The sequence below is a fragment of the Ursus arctos genome, unplaced genomic scaffold (genome assembly GCF_023065955.2).
Source record: "Ursus arctos isolate Adak ecotype North America unplaced genomic scaffold, UrsArc2.0 scaffold_31, whole genome shotgun sequence".
Taxonomy (NCBI): Eukaryota; Metazoa; Chordata; class Mammalia; order Carnivora; family Ursidae; genus Ursus; species Ursus arctos.
The window spans coordinates 32,227,051-32,251,588 of NW_026622997.1; the positions used below are offsets into that span (position 1 = coordinate 32,227,051).

The 24,538-nt window shown below is 39.9% G+C and overlaps 1 protein-coding gene across 2 annotated transcripts; it reads right to left on the bottom strand.

The window, feature by feature from the left end:
- Nucleotides 1-241: 241 nt before the first annotated feature.
- Nucleotides 242-23,491, bottom strand: GLO1 (glyoxalase I). 2 transcript variants are annotated; one of them, XM_026482811.4, is made up of 6 exons: nucleotides 23,271-23,491; nucleotides 9,179-9,261; nucleotides 6,740-6,880; nucleotides 5,824-5,891; nucleotides 5,067-5,156; nucleotides 242-1,700 (listed from the first exon to the last, which is right to left on the bottom strand). In XM_026482811.4, exons 1-6 carry the CDS (start codon nucleotides 23,352-23,354, stop codon nucleotides 1,612-1,614), a joined length of 555 nt encoding a protein of 184 aa, XP_026338596.1. In that variant the 5' UTR covers nucleotides 23,355-23,491; the 3' UTR covers nucleotides 242-1,611. The 2 variants fall into 2 exon arrangements, with proteins under 2 accessions (XP_026338596.1, XP_057160847.1); XM_057304864.1 differs by lacking the exon at nucleotides 23,271-23,491 and adding an exon at nucleotides 13,051-13,199.
- Between the last annotated feature and the right edge of the window lie 1,047 nt (nucleotides 23,492-24,538).

Genomic DNA, 24,538 nt, shown 5'->3' on the forward strand with positions numbered 1-24,538 from the left:
TTTTTTTTTTAATTTATCTATTCTAGAGAGAGAGTGTGCACATGAGAGTGGGGGAGGGACAGAGGGAGAGAATCCTCAAGCAGACTCCCTGCCGAGTGAGGAGGTGACTCGGGGCTCGATCCCAGGACCCATGAGATCGGGACCTGAGCTGAAACAGAGATCGGGCGTCCAACTGACTGAGCCACCCAGGCACCCCACTGCAGGTTTTAAAAAGAATATGCTGGACAGTTCACAACTTAAACACAGTCTTATTTGAAATTTTATTTTATTTTCATCTGTAAGTACTGCTATTTGTTTGAATTGCCCACATAATCCATTCCATCCAAAAAGGAAATGTCAAGTGCTTCCAGCAGCGTAAGCAGAGTCAGCACAGCCTATCCAAAGGTCTTCCACTAGAGTCTACAGAAAATCTAAATGTTAGGTAAACCACAGACTGGGTGTTCTTATTTCTCTGGGCCATGAGATTGTCAAAATCAGCTTGATTTTTTAAAACTCATCAAAAATCAATCACGGCAAGGAAGACCACTGAGCTGATTTCTGATAACTAAGTAACGTTATTGCCGAACATCATTTATCCTAAATGTTCACTGGCATCAGGAAGACCTTGGGGTAGGGGCTCTTCACGAGTAACACAGGCACGGCTTGCCCAGGAATAAGCAGGTGTCCCCAGAACAGCTGTGTGCGGCAGACTTCATCCACCGCTCCTGCCCTCTCCGTGGTGCTCAGCCCTTACTGCTGAGAGGACAACGCTCAACGCCACCGAAGGTTTTCACAGCAGGGGCGAGTGGAGGGGGTCTTGTGAGGTACTAATTTTGGAAGTACAATCTAAATACTACAAAGGAGAATCAGATCTCGAGTACCTGAGCCTATTTATATTGCCTTAATTCATTAATCTTACATGTCTAGCCGGCCTTCTTTCTCACAGCACAGAGGACAGCTGGGAAGATTACATGAGACGCAGTATGTGACAGCCTCGCCCAGTGTCTGCATACCCAGTAAGAGGTTAGTCCTTGAACTCTGAAAGTACTTCGTAAGTAAGAAGAAATTAGTTTTTCTATCAACATCCTTGTCAGTCTCATTCTGACTTGCTCCCAAGACTACCTTCTCTTTTGTAAAAGAAACACTTTATACTATTTGAAGTATACATGAAGTTTCATTTTTGTTCAGTGTTCTTTACTTATCATTGTGAAAAGTTATTTCTGATGAACTGAAAGCCCAGAAGGTAATCACAACGAAGATTTGTTAATTTTTTTTTTTTTTTTTTGAGAATGATGATTCAAAGGCAGACTTGTAGAGAAATCATTTAGGAGAAAGAAGGCAAATGCAGCCTCTGAAGGATACTGTTCTAATTATTACCTAACAAAGCAAAGTTATTTAACTACATTCAAGGACATAAGACAAAGCACTACTTTAAAACCACAATGACTGAACAGTTAGGTGAAAAACATAGCTGAAATAGGAAAGGGGAATGGACTTCAGAGTAATCTGAATTGGGACAATGATTCTTCAGTCCTAGACGTTTCTATTATCTGAAAATCTTGAATCACACCATTTCCTTTTTTACCTCCCACAAGGTCTTCACTGAAATTGCAAAGCAGTATTCTCACAGAACTAAATAATAGTTGTCATTTTGTTAGGATTCAAAATTTCAATCCAGTAGCCATCGGGATCTTGAATAAATGCCAGACCTTTCATTTTACCTGTAAGATGAGATGAATTCCATTATAAAAGAGACCTTTTAAAAATTTAAAATTAAGAATATTTTTTATTGATCCAAATTTTAATTTGCATTTTAGCCAAGTACATTATTTTGTTTCTAGTTTTAACTTTAGACAATTCCACTGTCAGTGCTGCCCAAATGCATGCTTTTCAGAACAACTAGCACAGTATCTTTGACACATAGCTGGGAGCCAACTCTCCTAAATAAACCGTGTACTGGCTGCAGCTTTAGGCATCAGATTTTTTACTTCACCTTCATGATATATTTCATGCTACTCGTTGAGTAGTCATAGAGATTGTCTTATTTTATTTTTTTAAGACTTTATTTATTATTTGATGGGGCGCCTGGGTAGCGCAGTCGTTAAGCGTCTGCCTTCGGCTCAGGGCGTGATCCCAGCATTCTGGGATCGAGCCCCACATCAGGCTCCTCTGCTAGGAGCCTGCTTCTTCCTCTCCCACTCCCCCTGCTTGTGTTCCCTCTCTCGCTGGCTGTCTCTGTCAAATAAATAAATAAAATCTTAAAAAAAAAAAAAAGACTTTATTTATTATTTGAGAGAGAGACAAAAAGAGAGCAAGCAGGGGGAGGGGCAGAGGAGAGGGAGAGAATCTCAAGCAGACTCCATCTTCAGCAGAGCCTGATGTGGGGCTCGATCCCAGGACTCTGAGATCATGACCTGAGCCAAAACTAAGAGTCAGATGCTTAGCTGACCGAGCCACCCAGGTGCCCTGAGATTGTCTTACTTTAAAGAGGAAAAGAAAACAGGGAGGTGTCGAGCAGGTGGCATGGCCTACCCACACAGCCAAAAGACCCAGACGCTTGGGTCATAACAAACTCTTTAAACACTATTGTAGGTCACTCGAGCTCTGTCCATCAGTCTTTCTCCCAGGAATTCATAACTGGGATTGAGAGGCTAGTAGGTCTAATAGTAGAGTAATTTACTTAAATGGAAAAATGTGACCTCAGCAATGTTTTGGGACCAAGATGCTAAATTAGTTTGACTCCAATCTCTCTCTGGCTCTTTTCCCCAGGATCAACCCCAGAGGCACATATATGGAAAATGGGGGGAGGGGGGGAGTGAGAACTGGTATGATGACTGGGAAGAGGAACAAGTAGGGGTGGGGTGACTGTTTTCATGTGGTCCCTGTGGGAATGGATAGCTGTGGCCTGGACCAGAAGGTGGCCCCTCATGGCTGTGGGAGAATAAACAGAAGGGGTTTTGTCAGTTTGGCTCTTGCTCCTCCCAGTGCCTTGGGCGTCTGCTCCTGCCCCCACACGGGGGGAGGTTCAAACGACTGGTTCCTGGTTCCAAAGTCCTCAGGAGTAAATAAGGGCAGTACAGAAGTCTAACGCCTGTGAGGAACTGACAAAAACACGCAAGAACTAACCGATCTCCCCGGCCTCCACTTTCCACACAATCAGAGTCAGGGAATGACCATCTCCGAAGGACTCATTCCCTCTGAGGGACAGAGGGGAAGAAGATGTTGACTGAAGAGCTGTTCTGCAGACTGCAAGGTGTTTAACTCTCACTTTCAGGTGCCTAGGGATCTCTGCCCAGACCATCTCCCTGAGAGCATGGGGGCTGTTAAAGACTGGGGTCTAGCCTCCCCCGTTCACACTGCCTGATGCCCCAGAGTAGTAATAGTTGCAATGACAGCAACTCCTCAGAGATCAAAGCAACAAGAACTTCAGGAACATCACCATTAACAGTCAGTTATAGATTGAAACAGAAGAACAAATATTAAACCAATGGACCAAGTGCTATTAAAACATGTAAAACTGACGAATAGTAGGAACTATAGCCAATATGAAACAAGAACAAGAAAATACTTAAGGAACTGAGCAAAAACTAGGGATCAAAATTGTAACAGCTGCAATTAAGAATACAATAGATAGGGGCGCCTGGGTGGCTCAGTCATTAAGCGTCTGCCTTCGACTCAGGGCGTGATCCCGGGGTCCTGGGATCGAGCCCCACATCGGGCTCCTCCGCTGGGAGCCTGCTTCTTCCTCTCCCACTCCCCCTGCCTGTGTTCCCTCTCTCACTGGCTGTCTCTCTCTCTGTCAAATAAATAAATAAATAAAATCTAAAAAAAAAAAAGAATACAATAGATGAGAACACAAAAAGATGACTATCAGAACAGATACATTTGAGGAAAAATTAGCTAACTGGTATGCTAGCGTGAGGAAAGCTCCTAGAAAAAGAACAAAGAAATAACAAATATAACAAAAGCTTCCAAAACAAAATAGAAGAGAACCTGAATCAGCAGATATTTCAATAGCAACACTGGATAGAAAAAATAAGGCCATGGAGTTGTATTTTCAAGATCAAAGGAAAATAAACCTAAGATTTTATATTCAACAAAACCGTCACTCATATACAAAGTTACGGATCTGAGGCACGCAAAGCCTCAAAAGTTCCGCCCCACAAACCCTCTCAAGAACAGTTTTGGTTGAGGTACTTGAAAGAGGGACAGAAAAACCCAAAAGATGCTGCAAGAGATACACAGAAAAAAGGACTCCGATATATATATTTAAAAAAATAAAATAAAAAAGCCAAGGCCAGGGGGCACCCAGCTGGCTCAGTTGGTAGAGCGTGCAACTCTTGATCTCGGGATTCTAAGTTTGAGTCCCAGGCTGGGTGGAGATAACTTAAAAATAAATAATAAATAATAAATAATAAATAATAAAAATAAAAGCCAAGGCCAAAGAAAAAGGAAAAATAAATCAGCAGTACCCCGGTCTGGGAGGGTATCTGGATATCACATCTCTTCAACGAAAAAAAGAAAAGTATTAAAAGGAAATGTGAAATGTTTCAAATAAAAATTGAAATAATATGCTGGCACAAACAGATCTAAGTAAAATTATTATAATGCATGTAAATCCAACAAAATCTAGATATATACTATTACTAGGTATATACCTAAAACATAAGGACACACAAAGGCTACAGAAGAATAAAAATGAAAGACCAGCCATTTATTAACTAAGGAGATGTGGTGTCGTTATATTTAAATCAGATAGCACAGGCTTTAAGGAATTTAATTTTGGGGTGGCTAGATACACCCTGAAATAGTGAAAAACAGTGGCCAGTGAGAGAATATGGTAAGGCCAAAGGGTGGGAGACGGCTCGCCAGACTCTGTGTCTAGTCCCTTGTGAAGCTGCCCCACTTGCTGCTTTAGTTCCCTAAGATACCCGGGTCTTCTTCCAATATTCCCTCTGTTTTCCTTAAGCTGTGTGAAGCAGACTTCTTCAAAGTTACTTGCAACCAGAGGGATTGATTACAACAGTACCTTCTGTGGTTGCTTCGTAACTGAACAGAAACCGGGAGAAAACAAGCAGCAGACTCACCATCATCAGGCTTCTTCACAAATTTGACTCCCAGTTCTTCAAATCTTTTACAAGCACCATGTACATCAGGAACAGCGATTCCAATGTGACCTTAGGTGGCCACCCCCAAAACAAGGCAGACAGAAGGAAGAAATAATTACTGCAGGGTATCCAGGGGCCACAACTAGCTTCCAAAACGAGTTTATTTCAAAACATAAGGCACCTGAAAACTGACTGAATCAAGTAAGTTCAAAACTTGTATTAAAGCCCAAGAATCTAACTGACTGTGTATAGTAAGCTAATTAGTAGCTCTGAGTTAAAAATTCTTTAAAATAACCCCAATATTGGGCTCATGTACAGTTCAATCTGTTAAGAAAAACTATCAAGAAAAAGTAATCATTTACTCATATTAATAGGTTTGTTGTGGCCACTGAATATCTAGCAGCCAGTTTAAGCCTGCGATCCTGTCATCTTGACTGAGAGATTCTAGATCAGGGCAGAAGAGTATGCTAGCAGAAATGGGAATTATTATCAACCACAGTTTTTGTTTTTTAAATTAAAAAGTCGACTGGAAATAGAATACTGAGACTGAAAAGTGAAATCATCGTGAGAGAGTAAATGTAGGGTTTAGATGGAGACTATGAAATTAACTCCTACATCAAATTTTTCATAGAAAATTAAAACCACCACACTCCAAAGATGTTAATTACTCTTCATCAGTACCCAATGCACAAATCACACAAACCCATGTATACTACATAGGAACAGGCCAACATACCGAACCCTCGAGGGTCTGAGTTGCCGCTGTGGTAACTCTGAGTCTCATCAATTTCCGTGCCCCAATTGCTACAAGAGGGAGGGAAGCAGAATTACAAGTGACCTGTGGAACAGATGTTCTAAAAAGAAAACTGCAGCACTCTTTGAAATCTCAGCATGTATGTATACAAGTTCATATACTTGGTTTCATCTTTGCTACTGTAAATATTAAAGTCTCAACTAGAGAAAAAGCAAATGGGCAAAATACGATTTTAATTAGACTGGGGAGATGATAAAATCAAGCATCTGGATAACAATTATGATAATAGAAGCAACTATCATTTCTTGTACTTCATAGAGGATACTTAATTTATCTAAGGATCTCATTAAATATTCCAAACAGCTCCATGGGCTCAGAGTTGAGTCTCCATTCATTCTTATCAATGAGACTGCCACTTAAGGAGCCGACAGAAGGTGTTCAGGGTCCCCGAGCTATCATCAGAGCCAACACTCATGTCTAGGTCTGTCTGATTCCAGAGCTGTTTAGAAGCAGGGACACACTAACTCACACACCCTGATATAAATGCTCTTTTGTTAGTTGTTCCAAAGGACACAGAAACAATATAAAGCATAAAAACAACGTTCCTAAAATGCTGGAATTATGAAGACCTTAGTTCTGGTACTGTCTACATTCATTAGCTATCGTTGGGCAAGTATCTTGCCAATTCTGTCTTACAGTCTCTACCCAAAAGATAATGATCTCACTTGCCCCTAACTATGCATCAGAACAGTGCAAAGACCAAAAATCCATCATGAAAGACTCAAGCTGTTACAAATGCAAAGTGATTAGGTAGACCAGGTTTGAATCAAGCTTGTAAGTAAGGAAAAAAGGTTTATAAAAATGTAGACTATACAGAAAGATAAAAACTCATACTCACTGTGTCAGTTCAAGGGTAGCTTTCCTGGAGAATACCCACGCTACTTTTTCATCTTTATCTTTTGGGATGTCATTTTTTTCCTCATAAGCCAAGAAATAGAGTGAGAATTTCATAGTGGGAAAATCTAATTTTTGGAGTAGCCTGAAATTAAACAAAAAGCCTACATCAATTAACAACAGGAAAAGTTGATTCATACTAAAATCAACATGACAATATTCAAGTTCTACTAAGAATACAAGCCTATTTAATAGGAAGAGCGGGGGAAATCAATGAAAATATCTTATTAAAAAAAACCTATTCATCTGTAAATATCAGTGAATGGAAGTTTTTACAAAACAAACTTTGATAATTCAATTCTTCAAATATAATGAAATTTAGCTGGAATTATGGTACTTGTTTATAAATGGCAAAAGGTATCTTTAAAAGAAAATTTTGTCCATTTTTGGGAACAATACAATGTATTACCTTATTGTTCTTTCAGACATATGGCATTCAGTTAAATAAAATATCTTACCATGCCAAAACTCCTAGGAAAAGACAGTGAGGATAGGTGGTAAGAGAGAAGGAAGGACAGAAGAATATCACAGAAGATGTGAATGTCAACGATACCATATGGAATACTACAGAAAGGTCACACAGCATTAAGACTGAACAGGTGACTAGATATGGAAAGGTCCTGAGGGCAGTTTCAGCAGCATGGTGCAGCAGAAGCTGGACCACCCTGATGGACAAGGAGAGGTGAGCGAGCATGGTTGACCTATATAGATGATCGGTGATGATGGGAAAGCGGGCAAGAATTATGCTAGAGTAAAGACTTCAGCTTGTTTGTAGGTTGAGGGAAAAGAGCCAGCGGAAAAGAGACTGAGAAGACACAAAGAGTGAATGAATTACCAATCCTAAAGGTTTAAAAAAGATGGCTGAAGGGGTGCCTAGGGGGCTCAGTCGGGTAACCATCCGACTCTTGATTTCAGCTCAGGTCATGATCTCAGGGTCAGGAGATGGAGCCCATACACTGGGTATGGAGCCTGCTTAAGATTCTCTCTCTCCCTTGCCCACTGCCCCTCCCCCACAAGATAGTTGAAGTCGTGGCCTATAAACTGAATTTAAAGAGTATACCATTATTTTGCAAGGAGTAGGGTAGAATGAAGATGGACACAATAAAATTTTATTTAGATTATTGAGGACTAAATGCTCAAAGCTGACCTTATTCATAATCAATAAGAGAGAATGGCTGAAGCCTACCTAGCAAATGGAAAGTTTCTAAGCTCTATTTCAAATCTTTTAATTATCACTGCTATGTAATACACCTTGGTCCACTGGGACCCTGCACTGACTTAGCACCTCAAATACTCCAGTCATGAGAAACTATCTCCGCACCTACTACAGCAGACCGCGCAAGCCTTACGCACCAATCAGGCGGGAGCAGGAGCAGATGAACCTGCTGTTACCTGCTTGTCTCAGCAAGCATATCTTTCAGTGTAATGTCAAGCTGCACCCTGTTTGGGGGCTCTTGAAAAACAAGGTCAACACTGGAGTCAATCAGATCTGGATTCCAAATTTCACGCTGCCATGTGCTCACTGTGGCATTTGGGGCTAGAAACTTAATGTCTCTAAACTCTGGTTTCTTCCTTACTCCGTAAAATGGGAAATAAACTATTTCATGAGCTACTGTGGAGACTGAATGAAAAACACGTAAAGTGCCTGGCAAAGACCTTGTTCAATGTATTTGTTTTTACTCCTTCAAATATGCTGTAAACATTTGCTAAACTACTTTTTCTGGAAAGAATTAAAAGAAACTATTAACTGCAGTTATCTTTGGGGACAAGGACTGGAAAAGGGAGGCGACCACTTTTTATTTTGTATTTTTCTAAACTGGTCCGATTTTCTAAACGAACATATACTGTATTACTTGAATTTTTCTCTCATAGTCAATGGAGGTTATCCAGGCAGCCAATTTAAAATCATTTAATTCTATTCTTTATGTATCTATATTGTCAGAAACAAACAAAAACCCCTCATGTTATTTACAGAAACAAATCAAGAAAAATAAACAAATACGCTTCAAGGATTACAAGATCAGTGGATATTATCTGTTCAGCAAAAGAGAATACATCCTATAAAAATGAGACAGATGGCAAATTTTAGGTAAACTCATTCATTTTTATGCATCTTTATAACTGTATCTTTTCCAAAGTAAATAAGAGGCCATAAATTAAAAGGATTTGAACACATGACAGATTAAACAGCTCTCAGAGAGAAGGGAGGCAGAGAACACCCAAGTACTCAGCCAGCGAGCCTAGCCCCAGACACCTGGCCGAAAGGACTTCTGTGATTTCTGAAGAAAAGTTAAATCCATTTTTTAAATGGATCTGAAACATTCCCTATATTTGCTAAGCTATGCATTTAAACATTACAGGTGCCAATAAATAGTTTACTTACGTCATCCCAAGAATTCTAGTATAAAAATCCAATGACTTCTTAGGATCCTTAATTCGTAGCATGGTCTGCTGCAACAGAAAATCCTAAGGAGAAACAGTGCACATTAAACAGGTGTGACACCTGGCACTTGTTACCAACATTAACTGTGCTTTCTATTGCAGAAGACGGTCTGCCTGTGTAACACAATGTTTCAGAAGAAACCAACTTTGTCCTCTCAGCCTTGCTGGTCCCCACACCTACCACGAACACTTCCTACAACTCTCTGCCCAAGGATGTTTCCTGGTCACAAGAGCAAGCCCCTGCGTGGGGCAGGCCCAAAGTGCCAGGGAGTTCACACCCTCCCAATGACCCTCAACCAACAGTGGATGAAAAACCTGGCTCCCTTGGCCCTTTGTGGGACAATTCTACAGCACGTTCCACACAGTCTCTCAGAGACTTCCCTGCAGGATTAAAGCCCGGTTGCCCTCAATGGTAATCCACTTCTACATACTTTTTTTTTGCCTCCATTCCCACTCCATATAACTTTCTGTGATCACCTCCCAAATAAACTACTTACAATCAAATCCTTACATCCAGTTGGCTTTTGGATGACCCAAGATAAGATAGTGATATTACAAATAAAGAATTCAACTACTGTAAAATGTGTTAAATGAATTCATAAATGTTTTTACTGGTAACCACAGCAAGAGATTACTCACAAGACCCTAGACTCCTAAATAACTGAAAGGGTAAAAAGTTACTATCTCTAACACCATTGTGAAATTGTCCAATTTACAAATCAGGAAACGAAAGGCTTGACTTCACTGAGAAAAGGGTAGAGTGTTTCAATTCATGGAGTTAAGATGATTAATAGCATTAATAATACTACTTTGCCTTCGTCCAGTACAGTAATTATGAGGAAGTATCACTATCCATAGGTATTAATAGCCCCATTTTATAGATAAGAAACACACCTGAGGTGATTAAGTTAATTGTCCCAGCCTCTGATTCTAAGTTCAGGTCTCTTTCTACCAGAGACGCCTGCCAAACCATGAGTCCGTTAACTACATTTGTGCTTCCTGACAGATTCTTTTCCTATTATACCCAACAGCTTGACAAAACAGGCCTGAAAATTCTGAACTCTCCCTTTGCAGACACACAGACATCTCTCCCCTATCACTCACATCATAGAAAACACAAATGTATTTTTTTTCATTCAGCATCATTACAAAGTGTTTCTCTATTTTGTTAAATTTTTAAGTGACCAAAATGTACTCTTATTTTAAGCATGAAAATCCTCACTTAAAACAAAACTAGCCTAAAAACTACTCTATCTCAATAAGTAGATCTTAATGAATATAATAATCTGATTCTTCATTCACAGCTTAAAACCACACATAAGGCAGTTGGCTCGGAAATTACATGTTTCCAGAATACTTGGATTGCTTTCCTCAGGCAGGTGCTGCACTCCTAAAGGTTTTAGTTTCAGCAAGCAGCTTTAAAAAAGGAAAAGCAGCTCCTGACATCCAGGTACTGGCCTGGAGCTCGCAATGAGGCCTTGGTTTTCCCCACTGGACAAAACAGCAAAAGCACCTAAAAAGTCACTCTGTGATTGCAATGAAGGGAGGTCGAAATGCAGCAAAATCAATTCTACTTCATAGTCTTGTTTAGTGCAGATTAAAACAAGGCACTGTTTGAACTTTGGTCGGGTAGGTGGCGTCTAGACACAGAGTTTTCAAATGTTTAAAACTATCTGAAAAATATTAGTTACTATTGCCTACACAAACCCTCAGCTATCTATCTATCTGCTTTAAAAATGTGCGGAATTTACTTATTCTGATGATTCGGGGACATTTCTATAAGCATGAATTATTGTCTTACAATGTAATGTAGGGGTTCCTGGTACATTTACTACTATACTGAGATGGTCCCTGGAACTCCTGTTTTTATTTTATTCTTTTAATGAGTTTTTTTGTCCCCTCACCATTAAGCTATTAGTTGTCAATTCTATCAGCAAAACACTCCTTTTTTGGACACAAGAAAGCTAATTTCCCAAATTCTTTGACCCTACCCTTCTCACCACCCCTGCTTGCACCCTGATCCCAGCTACCCCACCTCCCACCCAGCCTGGTTGGTACTTTTCTCTCTTACCTTGTCCCCTACAATCTATTCTTGGGGAAATCTTTTAAAGTTAATTCAGATCACTCTCTGCTCAAAAACCCTGAGAAGGCTCCCCATTTCACTCAGTCAAAGCTGAAGTCCCTACAATGGCCCTCTATGGTTGGCCCTGGTTGCCTTGCTTGCCCCTCCTCCTGCCGACTCACTTAGCTCCACTGTAGTCTTCAGCTCACCTAGGGCCTCTGCTGGAAGGCTCTTTGCCCAGAGCCACTTCTTTTTTTTAATCTTTATTTGTAAGTAGGCTCCACACCCCATGTGAGGCTTGAACTCACGATCCTGAGATCAAGAATTGCAGGCTCTAACTGACTGAGCCAGCCAGGCGCCCCTCCCCAGAGTCACTTCTAATCTTTTTAACTCTGCTCCAATGTCGTCTTCCCAATGAGCGCTTCACTGACCACCATAACTCTCCACTTACCCCTTTTTTTCATTTTCTTTTTCCACAGTACTTGTCGCCATTCAATATGCTATTTACTATATTTACCTTTTGTTGTTTTCCATTCCCCATTAGAATATAAACTCCATAAGGACAGGAGTGTTTGTTCTGCTTACGGATGCACCTCAGAACAGTATCTTGACAGAGTAGATACCCACTAAATATTTGTTGAATGAGTAAATGAGCTTTCACTATGATTTTTCTTTCCAATCAAGCTGCATCCAACATTACCATAAAAAAAAATCATTACACTTACATATTAACTGTGTGCCAGACACTGTTCTTAGTGATTTCTAGAAATCAATTCAAATAATCTTCACAACAACCCTATGGGATATGTATTATTACCATCCCCACTTTACTGAGAGAGTAAGTGTCAGAGAAAAAATTCCACCCCAAGCAGTTTGGTTCCAAAGTCCTTGCTTTCAACCACCTTGGCTAAACTGCCTCTAACAACAAAGAAATAAATAATGACACAGGCATAACAGAATATTGTGAATACATTTAAAATGCTGCTTTAGAGGTATATTAAATGGCAGGGGGCATTCACATGGTATATTAAGTTTAAAAAGATACATATATGTATGGTTTATTTAATATGCTATTCAGATTAATTACATCTTAAAAGTAATGTTAAGCCTTTAATTTTATTATCTATTGACATGGCTATGTACTAAAACTATCTCACTACACACATATAAGTGAATATTAAAATGAACTTTTAAAAGGCTATACATAGTGGGGTGCCTGGGTGGCTCAGTCTGTTGAGTGTCTGACTTCAGCTCAGGTCATGATCCCAGGGTCCTGGGATTGAGCCCGGGGTCAGGTTCCCTGCTCATCGGGGAGCCTGCGTCTCCCTCCCCCAAGGCTGCTCCTCCTGCTTGTGCTCTGTCTCTCTCTCTCTGTTAAATAAATAAATAAAATCTTAAAAAAAAAAGTCTATGCACAAAGTTAACAATACTGTATGTGTACTTGAGAGCTGTTAAGATAGCAGACCCTAAAAGCTGTCAGCACATACACACAAAAAGTACAATGTTAGGTGATCAATACATTAACTACCCTTACTGTGGTAGTCATTTTGCAGTGTATGTATACCAAATCAACACGTTGTACACCCTAAGCTTATTATACATTGTTATATGTTGATTATATCTCAGTAAAGCAGGAAAAAGAGTTTTTAAGATAGAGAGAAAAAATGGAAAAATACAGCATTGTTCCAACTGAGAAGATGCAATATAATAAACAGATTAATTCCAAGTAAATGTATAGATTAAATACACACTGCAGGGGAGCCTGCGTGGCTCAGTCGGTTAAGTGTCTGCCTTTGGCTCAGGTCACGATCCCAGGGTTCTGGGATCAAGCCCCACGTCCTGCTCCGTGCTCAGTAGGGAGTCTGCTTCTTCCTCTCCCTCTGCTGCTCCCCCTGCTTGTGCTCGTGCTGTCAAATAAAATCTTTAAAAAAAAAAAAGAAGAAATACATACTCTAATGCCATTGTTAACCTTAAAATAAGTCTATACATGGTGAAAAAAAATAAAGGTATATTCAATATTAGTGGATTTATTCATAAAAAACAGGCTTATAAATCCTTTGCTACAAAAATGTTATTTGGATGATATAAAAAACAAGCAGGGCTTGCTTTTTATAAAAATGCTCAAGTTATTCTACGCTAATAGTTTGCTTTCTATCACTAACATATTCTGTCAACTCTGCACTTCTGGTAAACACTTGAATGATCCTTCCTCAAAAAGTCCCTAAAAATGACTGTTTATTGCTACGGTTCTAAAATATTATTTAAAATAAATATATCTTGTGTTTAAAAAAGTAGGACTTACACTCAGGTCCTGTCTCATCAGACAATTCTTAACTTTGTCTTTTCTTTTCACGCTCTAAATTTGGACAATGAAAGCCGTCTTTTATGACTAAACTATCTTTGGGTTTTCTGGGATGGGTACTAGGTAACAAAGACTTGCTCCTTTGCTTTATAAAAAGCGTAATAGAAATAATCAGGCTTTGGGAGAGCATTATCCAAATTTAATTAGCTCAAAACTACCTTGGAAAAACTTTAATGGTATAATCAAGGATGTTTCTAGTGCACCTCTTACGTTTCTGCAGTATCATCCTGACAAAACTATAAAGGTGCAACAGGGATGTGAACTAAAGGGCCAAGGTCCCTTCGAGCACCTCTAAATGGGGTTTTTGGTGTTAAGATGTGAGACTTGGGTGAATCTTCATTTTTTTTATTTTTTTGCCTATGGACGTTCAGTTGCTGCAGCACAATTTCTTGAAATGCCTATCCTTTCTCCACTGAACTGTGTTCACATCTTTGCTGAAAATCTGTAGGGTCTATCAGTGTGGGTCTATTTCTGGGTTCTCTACTTTGTTGCACTAATCTGTGTCTTCTCTGCCAATACCACAACGTAGCGATTACCGTAGCTATACAGTGAGTCATAAAGTCAGACAGACTAATTCCTTCCACTTCATTCTCTTCAAAATTTAGTAATTCTAGCTTACGTGCCTTTCACAGAAGTTTTAGAATAATCTTACCCACTGAAAAAAGGGTGTGTGTTAAACATGTATACCAATTTGTGGAGAATTGACATCTTTACCATTCTGAGTCTTCCAATGATGAACACAGTATGCCTATTTATTTAAATCTTTATCTGTACTGTGTAATTTTCAGCATGTAAGTCTTATATATGGTGGATTTATATCTAAGAGATTTTATTGGGCAATTATATTTTTAATCTTGGTGCTCATGTGTTTCCCGCTAGTATACAGAAATAGAATTGATTTTTATATGTTTATCTTTTGTCCTGCGACTTAATAAACTCACTTTTTGTAGATTCCTTAGGATTTCCTATGTACAATCATGTCCTCTGCAAACAGGGTCAGTTTTATTTCTTCCAATCTGTATGACTGTTACTTCCTTTTCTTACGTTACTGCACTGGCTAGAACTTCTAGCACTATATTGAATAAGGTTGGTAAGAACAAACATCCTTGTCACGTTCCCCCAAATTAGGGCAAAAGCACCACCATTAAGTATAACGTAAATTTTTTATAGGTGATCTTTATCAAGTTGCATAGTTCCCCTCCATTTGTACTTTTTTCCTGGAAAAAAAATTTAAACATGGATGGTGGTGAATTTTGTCAAATGTCTTTTCTGCATCAATTAAGGTGATTATGGGATTTTTCTTCTTTAGCCTCTAATATAATGGATTACTTTGACTGATTTTTGGATACTAACCCAGTTTTGCATATCATGGTAAATTTTTAAATATATTGCTAGATTATTCATGTGCTAATATTTTGTCAAGGATTTTTACTTCTATATTCATAAGAGATATTAGTAATTTTCTTTTTTTGTACTATCTTTATCTGGTTTTTGGTATCGGAGTAATAGTAGCTTTATAAAATGAGTCAGATAGAGAACAAACTTAGGGTCGATGGAGGGAGGTGGGTAGGAGAACGGGCTAAATGGGTGATGGGTATTAAGGAGGGTACTTGTTATGATGAGCACTTGTTATATGCAAGTGATGAATTACTAATTTATACTCCTGAAAACAATATTACACTACATGTTAACTAGAAATTAAATAAAAATTTGAAAAAAAATACAAAAAAAAAAAAATAAAATGAATCAGGAAGTGTTCTCTCCTCTTCAATGTTTAAAGGGATTGTATAGAATTGATGTTAATTTTTCTTTAATGTTTGCAAGAATTCTCCAGTGAAATCATCTGGGCCTCAAGACATCTTTTTTGGAAAGTTCTTAATTATGAATTCAATTTCCTCATGTTATAAAGCTATTCACATTATTTATTTCATATGGGTAAGTTATGGTGGTTTGTGTTTTTCAGGGAATTGGTCCACTTCATGTAAATTGCCAAATTTACATGTACAGAGTTGTTTTTAATATTCCCTTATTATCTTTCTGACATCTGCAGTCTGTACTGGTATTCCCTGTTTCATTCCTAATACCAGTAATTTGTATCTTCTCTTTTATTTTGTCAGTGTTGCTACAAGTCTATCAATTCCATTGTTTTTTTTTCCTCAAAGAACCAGCTTTGTTTCACTGATTTTCTCTATTTTCTGTTTTTAATTTCAATGATTTCTGCTTTTTATTATTTCCTTCCTTCTGCTCCTTTTGGGGTATTTTGCTCTTCTTCTAGGTTCTTGAGGAAGGAACTTGAATTACTGATTTGAGACTTCTCTTTCTAATGTAAGCATTTAGCAATACAAATTTCCCTCTTAGAACTGTCTTAGCTGAGATTCCTTTCTCATTTTCATTCAATCCATTTTTTTTTTAAATTTCCCTTGAGACCTCCTCTTGATCCATGAGTTATTTAGAAAAGTATTATTTAGTTTCCAAGTGTTTGGCGATTTTCCTGTTATGTTTCTGCTGCTGATTTCTAGTTTGATTCTATTGTGGTCAAAGAAAGCACTCTGTATCATTTCAATAATATTAAATTTGTTGAAGTTGGTTTTGGGGCCCATGACATGGTCTGTCTTGGTATATATTCTATGGGCACTGAAAACAAAAGCATATTCTGCTGTTACTGGGTGGAGTATTCTTGAAAGGTTGATCAGATCTTGTTTACTGATGATGTTGTAGGGTTTGTCTACAACCTTCCTATTCTGTCTAATATATCAATTGTTGAGAGAGGAGTACTGAAATCTCCAACTATAAATGTGGACTATTCTACTTCTCTTTCCATCAGATCAGTTTTTGCTTCATATTTTTTTGCAGCTGTTTTTTAGTACACACACACTTAGGACTGCTGTGTCTTCTTGGTCAACTGATCCTTTCAGCATTATATAAATATACTTCTCTACCTATGATAATTTTCTTTGCTCTGGAGTCTACTTTATTTGGTATGAATATAGCCATTCCTTTCTTTTGATTAATGTTTCCATAATAATCTTAGTCCATCGTTTTAACTTGCCCCTAGTACTATATTTGAAGTGAGTTTCATGCAGACAGCATATACTTGGGGCATGTTTTCATTTTCTTTTATTTGTTATATTAAGATATAATTGACATACAGTACTGTGTAAGTTTAAATTATACAACCTAATGACTTGACTCATGTATGTTGTGAAATGATTACCACAACATGTTAATATCCATCACCTCATACATAGATAAGTTGGGGCATGTTTTTAAATGCACTCATGTTTTAAATACACCACTTTAATTGGTGTATTTATACCTAATGTAATTATTGAAATACCAGGCTTAAGTTGGCTATTTTATTTATTTTTGTTTTGTTTTCTGTTAATTTTTTCTTTGCCTTCCTGTGGGTTACTGGAACTTTTTTGTAATTTCATTTTGACTTATCCGTAGCATTTCTTCATGTACTCTTTGTATAGCTTTCTCTAGGCATTCTCTAGGTTGCTCTAAGTGTTTAATTACATGTATGTTATCACAGTCAGTTGGTATCATCATTTTATCAATTTGAGTGAAGTACAGAAATCTCACCTCTCTTTACATCCCTTTACTCTCTCCCATTTATATTGTATTAAAATATACTACTACTGCTGGGTGGGGTAGAATTTCAGGTTCCTCATGTTTCTCCATTAATACAGCAAGTGGGGAAAGCTTGTTACTGTCTGGTGAGATGAAAGTCGTGGCCTCCTATTCAACCTTCACTGATCCCACCCTGGCAGGGGGAGGGTGGGCACCTCACTGCAGCCTGTTCAGCAGAAGATTAGGCTCCCCATGCAGCCTTTGCAGGCATAGGCGGGGATGAAGCCACAGTTTTTTCTGTGGTGTTTGGTTGTAGTAGAGCTGTTATTGCCTAAAAGTTTTCTGCCTCATCAGGAAATAGTGCCTATTTCCTGGTCCTGTGAATAGACAGCAGGTTTTCACTGGGTTTGGTTTTGTTTGTCTGCATCCATTGACATGTCTATAGCCCCGAGTTTGGGCTAAATGAGGCAAAAACAAAACTCAGGGAAGCTTGCCACAATGTTGCTCCTAAGGGCTCTAGGCCCCTAGCTAGTCTGCCTTCTTCTCTCCACCTTTCAGTTGTCTTCCTATGTTTATTTTATATAAAATGTCCAGAGTGTTTAGTTGTACCTAGCAGGAGGAATAGAGAAAAGTATGTGCACTCCATGTTCCCAGAAAAAGTCTCCAAATGGATTTTATACAATTGCCCCAACAACGGGGTATGTTTGGTCATCATACGTCTCTTTCTAATGAAAAAGACACTCATTTTTCCGGAACTATTGCCAAGGAGCTCTGTAAGATATTCCATCTTACTCAAAATCAAAATCAAGATCTCCATTGCCTCTATCACGTTCAGTCTTCAGACAAGAGAAGTTTCAAACTTGCATTAGCTAAATTTTCAGAAATGTTAAGATTTCTTTGCCTAAGGTGTGTGTTTTGGCCTTAATAACAGTGAGGCCAACTCCCACTGGAGCCCATCAACTCTCTTTCCCAATGAATTTCCAAAAGTGTTGCATCACCCCCAGCATAGAGTCTTCAACTCAACATTCAGACTCACAGGACAACCACAGACTGAAAGGGTTTCAGTCAGAAAAACACAGCTTGCCAACAGAGCAGGGCTAGGTGTTCCTCTTCAGCAGGAGAACTTAAAAAAGTCTGTACAGCCCAGAGGCAGGGAGAAGATCTGCACTGGGTAGGAGCAGGAATCACCCTGGTGTAGAAACCCTGTGTACGACAGGAACCAGTATCTCTAGCAGCAAACACTGGGCACAGCCTCCAGAATCTCCACAGCAGACAGTTAAAGGGCTACTACATTCAGGGAAGCCCAAAGCTATGACTTCCTATGAGGTATTGATAATTCTCCCTCTCCAGATGCAATTTACCAAATTATTTTTATCATAAGTAATATTGCTAAGCAACAAACACTATTTTTGTTTCTTGGGAAACAGCTAGAGTTAACCAAATGTCACATTCTCATCAAAGGGTTCAGGGCTATACTCTTCACCCCTAGGTATCATATCTCCTATAAGACAAAATGGATCAAGTTTTGTTTTTCCCTGACTTTTTAAAGTCACAATTACCATCAGTGAAAACCCTTTTGGAAATACAAGCGTATCTGAGGGGAACAAAATTGTTTTCTCTGTAATAGCTGGAGCACATGGTTGATACACAAGATGGTTTGATATATTTTTTTTCTTCACTATCTTCCTCCTCCTAGTGTTATTTGCCTGATTCAACCTATGTCAGAATGTGATAAATTGTTCCTGAAAATAATTCAGCCACTCCCTTTACATTTATTCTATCTTATCTAAATTGGTTTCATGTGGTTTCTTCCCTGCCACTCTATAACTCGACAGCCAAAGACATACTTCAAGTTTACTCACCCTACAGATAAGGGTGGCAGAAATAGCTAAGAGACACAAAGGAAATTTTTTTTAATTTAAAAATTACCTTGATATTAGGCAACACATATGCCAAACTACTCTTACAACAGATAAAAGAAACAGGAAAGTCCGAGAAGCCCTCAGGATCACGAGGCCTTTAAAATCTCATGAAAAGGAGGAGAAAACACACAAGTGTGAGAGAAATAATTCCTCAGAGGCAATATGGTTCAAATGCTGGTTCTACCCCCATTACCTTTAGTAAATCATTACTTTTCTTGAACCTTAGTTTTCACATCTTTAGAATGGGGATAATTATAGTTCTCAGCTCATAGGATTGAGTTCCAAAGTATATGGGATAATGCATGAAAGTGCTTCGCACAGTGTCTCTAGAGTCCCTTGCCAGGACAAGTCAGACACCTGGAGACTTCCTAGATTTCTCCCTCCCCACTTCTCCCTAATCCAGTCCAAGTGTCCTATCAACCTGACTGCTTAAATCCCTCTGGAATCTTGTTCCTTGCCTTTCTAATGAGCGCTACCTTGTTCAAGTCCTCACTACTACCTCCCTGGATGACTGTCCTAGCCTCCCTGGTTTCTGCTTCTTGTGGGCTTACCCAGATGCAATCCACTGACCTTTCCATAAAGCACCAGAGTGATCTTTCTATACTGAAAACCCAATTGTGTCATTTCTGGATTAAAAATCATTACTTCAGGGGTGCCTGAGCACCTCAGTAGGTTAAGCATCTGACTCTTGGTTTTGGCTCTGGTCATGATCTCAGGGTTGTGAGATCAAGCCCTGCATCAGGCTCCATGCTCAGGGTGAGTTTGCTTGGGATTCTCTCCCTCTCCCTGTCCCTCTGCTCCTCCCCCCTCCCCCGCAAGCACTCTCTCTCTCTCTGTCAAATAAATAAATAAAATAAAATAAAATAAAATAAAATAAAAGTCCCCAAAGCAAGCACATATGGTTATTGCATACTTCTCTAACTCATCATTTGTTAGCATTCCCCTAAACTGTCATTTCTACTGTTTTTGGTACTGTTAAAGAAGAGAGCATGTACCCCCCAATAAATATGTATTTATTTTAATTATATACATGTACAAATATACTAATAAAACATATATATTACAAAATGTATTTACCAAATAGAAATCTTTACAAGGTGAGAGAAACAAACATAATGGGGTCAGGGGTGCTCATATTTTCTTTTAGTACCCTGATTGTCTTGCGTACCTTCCCCTCAATTCCCACTGCCCACAACTTCAGTCTCGTGTTATCTGTAGATTCCTGCATCAGCTCTCTGATGTCACTGTGCTTTTTATATTTACTGAGTCTCTCTGCCTAAAAGTCATTCATCCATCTAGCCATTCCCTTCCCTCCTCCTTTCCATTCTCTCTTCCACCTACCCTTGCACCCAATTCTACCTAGCTACTTCCTTTGTATTTGGTAAAACGCAGATTAAGTGTCACCAACACTCAGAGTTTTCCCTGACCCTATCACCTACCACTCAGATGGGATGGGACTCCAAATTATTACATTAAAGGATAGAGACAGTAAAAATAATTAATTTCAGGAGATTATCACTTGGGAAAAGAAGTATTTGGCCTCATGAAGACAGTTGGCCAGTAAGACCACCCAAGATGTGGTGTGGCTGTACATTCCTCGGCCTGCCTTCACGACAAAGATGCAGACAAACAACAGGCAAGTTGACCTTCTACCACCACTACCCTCTCCTTCCAAACCAGGCCCTCACCACTTATTTCATCTTCTGGAAGAACCTTTCAGGTGATGAGTCACCTCCAGGCCTGGACCCCTCCCATCTACAAACTGCTTTGAAACCCTGAATGATCCCCTACTACTTATTTATACCCGGCTTCCTTAGATGCGACATTCAAAGCTCTCGCCAAGACTGAGGCTCCAACCTCCATTCTAGCCTTTTCCACCACAGCTCCACTGCTTAGATAACCTGAACTTCAACCAAAAATATCTCTCCAGAACATGCCTGCACTGCATCTTTCTGCCATCGCACCACATTTTTGCTCAGATCTTTCCTCCACCTAGATGGCCGCTCCCATGTAACTCTGTCTCCCAGATGATTTTGGAGCCCCATCCATCTTTCAAGACCTAGGCCCACCCCCACCTTCTGGTTGATGTACTCCCTGATCCCCACAGTTGAACTCTATCACTTTTCATAGTTTAGAGAACAGTAATATATTTTATCTTCCTTGCAGATCTCTTCATATTGCTTTTACAAACTCAGGCCCAGTGCCCTGCTACGATCACTGCAGCCAATGATAGATCTGGGGATTCAAGTGTAGGTATTCAGATGCCAAATACCCCATGTATACACCATGCCACAGATGCTACCTTCAAAAATTTCTACCTCTTGCACTCCCGGGGTGCTCTATAATTTCAACAGCACATTAATCCCAGCTCCGTGTTATGTTACAGTTGGTGCCCTTTCGGTGAAGAGACCTCATCTTGTTCATCCCAGTAGCCCCCACACGTACCATGGTCTGTATATATATATATAGCAGGTGACCAGCCATCGGACTGAATTTAATTCAGTCTTTTTACTCTCCTTTATGCTAAGTTCCAAAATTACTGCTGAAGTCAGTTCTCCAGAAGCAGAATAAGGGTGGAGATTGAAAGTGCGGGCACCTCTCTGGACAAGTTACTCAAGTTACTCAATACTTCTATGCTGGAGTCTCCTTATTTGTAAAATAGAGACAATAATTACGCCTTCTTCATAGGGTTATTGTGAGGATTAAATTAAGTAATGTACTTCAAACAACAACCCAGGGCCTGGCACACTCGAAGTATAACAACTGCTACTGCATATCCATTTTATGTCCCCCACATGGTATTTCAGGGCCAAAAATTACTGATTTCAAGTAATTACTCCATATAACCAAAAGAAATTTCAATGATGTGTAATGTAAATTAAGAATGAAAGAAAACGTATTTAACAAATTTTAACAAATTTCTGAAATCTTTTTAAATAGTCCAGTACATAAAATCCCCAGTTATCTAGGAAATTAACTTATAGTGAATGACTCAGTTTATATTATGTGAAATAACTAGGTATTTATACTACATAATATTAATAATACTATTAGAAGGTATACAAGTGAAATGAGTGTAGAAGGAAATATATTTTTCTTTTCTCTTTCTTTCTTTCTCTATCTCTCTTTTTCTCTTTCTTTCTTCCCCCATAACTTTGCAGTGATTATTTTTCTTAAGTACCAGGTGCCAGTCAAAGGCATTAGCAATCAGAGGTGTCTGACTCTTCACCCTGAAGGCAAAGAGCAAGCAGGGGGCAAACTCATCGACACATATTCAATCCTCAAGAAATTTAGAAATTCCCCAATCTAGTGGAAAAAAATACAAAGGCGTTTACTGACACTGACGAGTACACTGGAATAAACCCCCCAAGCGGCTGCTGTGTCAAATCTTGCCAAGGTGGAGGCACCACACCTGAGTGAGTTACACTGACTCAGTGCAGACATGTTAAGTAAGCGGAAGGATGCAACAGGTCACTCCTCTTACTGGATCTCAGCAGCAAAGAGAGGGTCGGTGAAGGAATTTCCAAGATTCCCTTTGGATCTAAGCTTCACGATTACTGTCATCTCTCCTGGGGGCCACCAAGCACAGGGAGAGAAGAAGTGTGGCCGTGAGCAACCATAAAAACCAAGCAAAAGCGAACTTTGGGGCGCGGTTAAACTCGCAGAAACCCGATTAGTTTGAAGGAGTTAAGCCGGCGGTCAGAGTAGGCTGGGAGGGGCCAGCATGGCTAGAGACCTTCGAACCTGGACTGGGAGTTCTGAAGCTGCTCTCATCCGCCATAGCTACTGAATCGGGGAACACGCACACCACAGACAAGGGATCTGATTCGGGGTTGTCCGAGGCTTCCAGTTACCGTCCCAAAATAAACAAGTTAATGCAAGCAGGGTCCCAGTCTCTGGGGAAATGGATCCTCTCACGATCCCCTATTGGACACCACTAGCCCTTCATCTGGCCCACTCTGGTCCGCCCCAAGCGGCCGGAGCTGCAGCGGCGGCCGGATGGGGTTCGAACCCAGCCGGAGCCGGGCCTGGATGAGCCGGGGATGTGCTCCCCCGGAGGCCCCAGCTGCGCCCTGCGGAGCCGCTACTCGGGAGAAGTAGATTCTGCGCCCACCTTGGTGCTGGGATCCGGGTCGGAGCAACAACCGAGAGCAGCCTCGTCAGTGAGGCCGCTGGATGCTGGCTGCAGTTCTGCCATGGCCGCACTGCTGTTTCACCAACGACGGTCCCAAGAACACGGCAACCACCCACACTCTTCCGGCCCCTGTCCTGCGTTTACTCGCGACGCGGGGAGGGCGCAGCGGGGAGGGCGGCCGCTGATTTCCAGCCAATCGCTCCGCGGAGAGCAAGTTGGCTCTCTGCTGATTGGGTCCCAGTGAGTCAGCGCCTCCGGCCGCAGGACTCTGTGCCCCAAGACTACAACTCCCAAGGTGCCTTGCGCTTGAGGGGGGTGCGGGGGAAGACACAAAAAATCAAGCCGACTGGAAAGCGTGATTTCTCTGTATTGCATGTTGACCTAATTTTGTGTTTAATGTTAAAGTTCAGGAAGCACCCACAACTCACTGCTGCAGCTTGGTAGGAAATTAGAACCTGACGGAAAGAGAATTGGGAGCTATCCTTTTTAAAGTATAAGGATTCAAAAGTATTTTCTCAGTTTAAGCGGTACAGGATAATTAAAACAACTCTGACTTAGTTAAGAATCCAGGTTCAAGTTTTGGTTCCACTATTCATTCGCTATAGAAGCATGGAGTAATTACCGACTCCTCTCTGAGCTTCCTTGCAGGATTTTGGTCAGGTTCAAATGAGATTTACGTCACGGTTTCACTACTTACGTTTTACATTGATTTTGCTAAGGCACATATTTTAATTGTGTTCATTGGAAGACTTAGTTATCACCGTGCTTTGATGCCTGGCACATAGTACATGCTCCATACATATTTCCTATTGTTAGACTAAACGATCATAATTGGTGTGCACATGATTTAGAAAAGGGCTTTAAAAGTAAAAGGGGGGGTAAGCAGAAGGGGGAATGAAGCATGAGAGACTATGGACTCTGAGAAACTGAGGGCTTCAGAGGGGAGGGGGTGGGGGAATGGGATAGGCTGGTGATGGGTAGTAAGGAGGGCACATATTGCATGGTGCACTGGGTGTTATACGCAACTAATGAATCATCGAACTTTACATCAAAAACCAGGGATGTACTGTATGGTGACTAACAATATAATAAAAAAATATTATGATAAAAAAATGAAATGGTAAAAAAAAGAAAGAAAAGGGCTTTAATAAATTAATGAGGAATGAGATTTGACAGAGAGTTTTTCAGTGAATGGCAGGGTCTATGTAAATTAGCAAGAAGATAGATGCGTGTTAGGAATTGTGGTT